The sequence below is a fragment of the Leptonychotes weddellii genome, chromosome 4, assembly GCF_054177405.1.
Source record: "Leptonychotes weddellii isolate Sample4059 chromosome 4, ASM5417740v2, whole genome shotgun sequence".
In the NCBI taxonomy this organism is placed as follows: domain Eukaryota; kingdom Metazoa; phylum Chordata; class Mammalia; order Carnivora; family Phocidae; genus Leptonychotes; species Leptonychotes weddellii.
In genome coordinates, this window is record NC_138372.1 from 94060140 (window position 1) to 94065891 (window position 5752).

General features: G+C 37.7%; 1 protein-coding gene across 3 annotated transcripts in view; it reads left to right on the plus strand.

Annotated features, from left to right (window-relative positions):
* Positions 1 to 430: 430 nt before the first annotated feature.
* LOC102743447 (myomegalin) overlaps positions 431 to 5752 on the plus strand; it is a 21180-nt gene continuing 15858 nt past the window's right edge. For all 3 annotated transcript variants that reach the window (XR_014144135.1, XM_081815854.1, XM_081815855.1), the window contains exon 1: positions 431 to 643. Coding sequence is in view for 2 of the 3 variants with exons in the window: in XM_081815854.1 (XP_081671980.1) it covers positions 525 to 643 (119 nt within the window). In the remaining variant the exon portion in view is untranslated. The remainder of the gene's footprint in view (positions 644 to 5752) is intronic.

Below are 5752 nucleotides of genomic sequence, written 5' to 3' on the forward strand. Positions count from 1 at the left end.
TGAGGGAGGGGGAGGGGAGCACAGAGGGAGAGTGAGAGGGAGAAGAAGACTCCCCGCTGAGCGGAGAGCCTGATGTGGGACTCCATCCCAGGACCCTGAGAACATGATCTGAGCCGAAGGCACACTTAACCGACTGAGCCACCCAGGTGCCCCTCATTTGTTTATTTCATTGTTTACTTGTTTGTTTGTTTTAACCTAAAAGACCTCTAGACCCTCCTCTTCTGCCTCATAATACCATCTCCCCCTACTTGCTGTATCCTTCCTCCAACCCAATGGGTCACCACGGCCCTCGTGGCTCTTCAAGGGGGCACATTGTAGGTTTCATTCTTTACCTCTTGGTAGGTTCCCCCCCTTCCTTTATACTCCCATGGGATCCTATTTAGTAATCCAACTCTATAAACCATGATTTTGTTTTGATTCCTCTAGGTAGCTTTGGAGGAAGCCTGGACATTTTGGAGACACAGACATATTTCTCTTCCATCTTTCCTTTTAAAGGAAGCAGGAAGAGGATTCTTCATGAAAAAATGCTCCAACTAAAAGCTGGAATGCAGCAGCCACTAGAGAGGGGACCTGCTGAGAGGAGAGTGGATGGGCAGCAGACTCAGCCCGAGGAGGCAGGGTCGTCCTCTGTGTCCCACAGCAGGTAAGAGATTCCACTGTCAGAATTAAATCAGGGCTCTCACAGCAGCTTTCGGGGTCTGCATCCAGGCTCTGTAGTTTAATTATAGGGCTTTCTCATAAGACATTCCTGGAAATTCTTTAGAGAAAAACCTAGAGTGTTTTTATTATCAGTTACTTTTATATTCAGAGAAATTTGGTTTTATTCTAAATAACAATGCATATATTCATCAAATATATCATCTTCGTGGTGTTTGGGATTTCATAGAACTCTTCCAGTCACATTAGTAATGTCTCTTTTCTGCATCTATGAGAGCACCTAAGAATCTCCTGTTACTTCAGGAGATTTCAGGACAATCAAATTGTCCCTGGTTTCTGGAATGGCAATTTTGATAAGCTCAGTTCTTAAAATAAGCTTACAAAATTGCCAAATAACAGCCTATTGGCTACATTTATCAGTGTTTTTAACGGCTGTTTGCTTACAACTTTTTGAAGGCATTGATATGGAGTTAATCCATTATACATTTACCTGTGAACACCAGTTACTGACATACCACATCATAACTAACTTGCTTAGAAGTTGGGGCACACCTCTGAAGGTGATAAAATTCTGCTTCATGCTCCACTGGGTCACTGTCAATATGTACCACTTAAATTTCACTGACCCAGAGCAGAATGTTAGAGCTAAAATAATCTTAGAATCAGTTCGTTTTGTCTCCTCATTTCTGACCAGAGAACATTCAGGCCCAAAGATACAGTTGCTTGATCAAAGTTGCAGCCTTTGGCAGAAGTAATATTAGAATCTTGGATTCTTAATTCACAAAGCCTACACCCGCTTTGTCAAATACATTTTAAAAATTTTATATTCATATGAATATTCTTTAAAAAAAAAAAAGACTTTGTTTTTAGAGCAGTTTTAAATTCAGAACAAAATTGAATGGAAGCTACAAAGTTTCCCTGTATCCCCTGTCCCTGCCCCATCCCTGCCCATGCATAGCCTCCGCCCTCGATATCAACATGCTGTCCCAGAGTGGTATATTTGTTACAATCAATGAACGTACATTGACACATCATTATCACTCAAAGTCCATAGTTTACATTAGGATTCATTCTTGGTGTACATTCTTTTATACTTTTGACAAAAGTATAATGATATGTATCCACCATTATAGTAATATATAGAATGACTCTTCATTGCCCTAAAAAGTAATCTGTGCTTTGCTTACTCATTCCTCCTTCCCTTTTAATCCCTGGCAACCACTGATCTTTTTACTGTATGCACAGTTTTGTCTTTTCCAGAATGTCATATAGTTGCAATCGTACACTAGGTAGCTTTTTCAGATGGTTTCTTTCATTTAGTAATAAACATTTAAGTTTCCTTCATGTCTTCTCATTCTTGATTGCCCCTTTCTCTTTAGTGTTAAATAATATTACATTTTCTGATGTACCAGTTTATAAATTCACCTACTGAAGGACATCTTGGTTGCTGCCAAAATTTTGGCAATTATGAATAAAGCTGCTATAAGCATTGTGTGCCGATTTTTATGTAGACGTAAATTTTCAGCTCATTTGAGTAAATAGTGAGAAGCACAATTGCTGGATCATATGGTAACAGCATGTTTAGTTTTGTAAGAAACTGCAAAACTGTCTTCCCAAGTGGCTGTAGCATTCTGCATTCCCACCAGCAATGATGAGGGAAGCTGTTGCTCCACATCCTCACTAGTATACGGTGTTATCAATGTTCCAGATTTTTACCGTTCTAATATGTAGTGGTATCTCATTGTTTTACTTTGCAATTCCATAATGACCTGTGATGTTGAGCATCTTTTCATATGCTTATTTACCATTTGTGTATCTTCTTTGATGTCTGCTCAGGTCTTTTTCCCATTATTTGATTGGATTGTTCATTTTCTTTATTTAAAAGATTTTATTTATTTATTTGAGAGAGAGAGAACATGAGTGGGGGGGGAGGGGCAGAGGGAGAAGGAGAAGGAGGCTCCCCGGCTGCCCGTTGAGCAAGGAGCCCAATGCAGGGCTCAATCCCAGGACTCTGAGGTCATGACCTGAGCCAAGTGCAGATGCTTAACTGACTGAGCCACCCAGGTGCCCCATTCATTTTCTTTTTGTTGAGTTTGGGGAGTTCTTTGTATATTTTTGCTAATAGTCTTTTATCAGATATGTCTTTTGTAAATATTTTCTCCATGTTTGTGATTCTTATTCTCTTGACCATGCCTTTTGCAGAGCCAAAGTTTTTAATTATAATCAAGTCCAGATTATTGTTTCTTCTGTGGATTGTGCTTTTGGTATTTGTATCTAAAAAGTCCTCACCAAACTCAAGATCATTTAAACTTTGTGCTTTTTTATCTTCTAGGAGGTTTATATTATGTGTTTAACATTTAGGTCTGTGATGTATTTTGAGCTAATTTTTGTGTTGCCTTTGCTCCTTTTTTAAAGATCAACTATATTTTTGTGGGTCTGTTTCTGGGCTGTCTATTTTGTTCCATTGGTTTGTTCATTCTTTTACCAATATCACACTTTCTTGATTACTAATAACTTTACAGTAAGTCTTGAAGTCAGTAGTGTCAGTCCTCTGAATTTGTTCTTCTCTTTGGCTATTCTGGTTCTTTTGCCTCTCCATAAACCTTAGAATCGGTTTGTCAATATCCACAAAATAACTTGCTGGGATTTTGATTGGGATTGCTTTGAAACTTTGGATGAAGTTGGGAAGAACTGACATCTGACAATATTGAATCTTCCTACCTGTGAACATGGAATATCTCTCCACTTACTTAGTTCTTTTTAATTTTCTTTCATCGGAGTTTTGTCATTTTCCTTATATAGATCTCGTACATATTTTGCTAGATTTTTAAATAAGTATGCCATTTGGGAGATGCTAATGTAAATGGTATTGTTTCCAATTTCAAATTCCACTTGATCATTGCTGGTAGATAGGAAAGCAACTGATTTTTGTATATTAACCTTGTATTCTGCAACCTGACTTTTTAATCACTTTATAGTTCCAAGAGTTGTCAATCCTTTCAGATTTTCTGCGTAAACAATTGTGTCATTTGCAAACAAAGACAGTTTTATTTCTTCCCTTCCAATCTATAAACCTTTTATTTCCTTTTTTTTTTTTTTTGTCTTATTGCATAATCTAGGACTTCCAATGTAATGTTTAAAAGGAGTAGTGACAGGGGACACTCTAACCTTGTTTCTGATCTGAGTGTAAAACTTCTAGTTTCTTACCACTAAGTATGATGCTAGCTGTATGTTTTTTGTAAATACTTTTTTATCAAGTTGAGGAAATTTCCCCCTGTATTCCTAGTTTGCCAAAAGGTTTTCTTTTTTTTTTTTTAATCATGAATGGGTGTTGGATTTTGTCAAATGCTTTTTCTGCATCTATTAGTATGACCATGTGATTTTTCTTCATTAGCCTGTTGATGTGATGAATTACATCAGTTGATTTTCAAATATTGAAATCAGCTCTACATTATCTGGAATAAATCTCACTTGGTGTGCTGTATAATTCATCTTACACATTGTTGGATTCAATTTACTAATGTTTTGCTGAAGATTTTTGTATCTGTGTTCATAAGATTATATTGTTCTATAAGAGGTTTTTTTTTCTTCATCTGGTTTTGATATTAGGGCAATGTTAACCTCATAGAATGAGTTGGAAAGTATCCCTTCTGCTTCTATCTTCTGTAGAAAGACTGTAGAGAATTGGTATAAATTTTTTTTTAATATTTTATTTATTTATTCATGAGAGACAGAGAGAGAGAGAGAGGCAGAGGGAGAAGCAGGCTCCCAAGGAGTAGAGAGCCCGATGCGGGACTCGATCCCAGGACCCTGGGATCATGACCTGAGCCGAAGGCAGACGCTTAACCATCTGAGCCACCCAGGCGCCCGGTATAATTTTTTTCTTAAACGTTTGGTAGAATTTACTGTGAGCTCATCTGGACTTGGTGCTTTCTGTTTTGGAAGGTTATTAATTATTTTTTTTAATTTTTATTTATTTTTTAAAGTAAGCTCCATACCCAGCATGGAGTCCAACGCGGGGCTTGAACTCACAACCCTCAGATCAAGACCTGAGCTAAGATCAAGAGTCCGATGCTTAACCGACTGAGCCACCCAGGCATCCTGGGAAGGTTAATAATTATTGATTCAGTGTCTCTAATAGACATAGGTCTATTCAGATTGTTTATTTCTTCCTGTGTGCACTTTGGCAGATTGTGTTTTTCAAGGAACTGGACCATTTCCTCTAGGTTATCAAATTTGTGGGCATAGAGTTGTTCATAATATTTCTTTATTATCCTTTTAGTGTCCATCAGCTCTATAGTGATCCTCTCTTTTATTTCTGGTATTAGTAATTTGTGTATTCTCTCTTTTTTTCTTAGTCTGGCTAGAGGCTTATTGATTTTATTGACCTTTTCAAATAACCATATTTTTTAAATAAAATTACCTTAAAAAATTTTTCTTTTTAGAGAGAGGATGCATGAGCAGGGGGTGGGGGTAGGGGCAGAAGGAGAGGGAGAGAGAGAGAATCTTAAGCAGGTTCCGTGCTCAGAGTGGAGCCCAATGCAGGGCTCAATCTCATGACCCTGAGATCATGACCTGAACCAAAATCAAAAGTCAGATGTTTAACTGACTGAGCCACACAGGCGCCCCTACCTAAATACATTTTAACTGTCATTGTGATAAATATTATTTATTATTGGGAAACTGGCTGAGAATAAATAATAGACCTATTAGAATCCAGAATAATAAATGTATTCCAGAAAAAGGCCTTGTCTTAAAAGTAGAATAGCCTTGTTTATCTCAGAGACCCCTGAAACTCAGAGCAAGAGGATACTGATGGTACTGATAAAGAACACTAGAGTGAGAGTTTGGAGCCAAAAATTTTTTTATCACTAAACTATTTTTTTTATTATGTTATGTTAATCACCATACATTACATCATTAGTTTTTGATGTAGTGTTCCATGATTCATTGTTTGCTTATAACACTCAGTGCTCCATGCAGAACGTGCCCTCTTTAATACCCATCACCAGGCTAACCCATCCTCCCACCCCCTCCCCTCTAGAACCCTCGGTTTGTTTTTCAGAGTCCATAGTCTCTCATGGTTCGTCTCCCC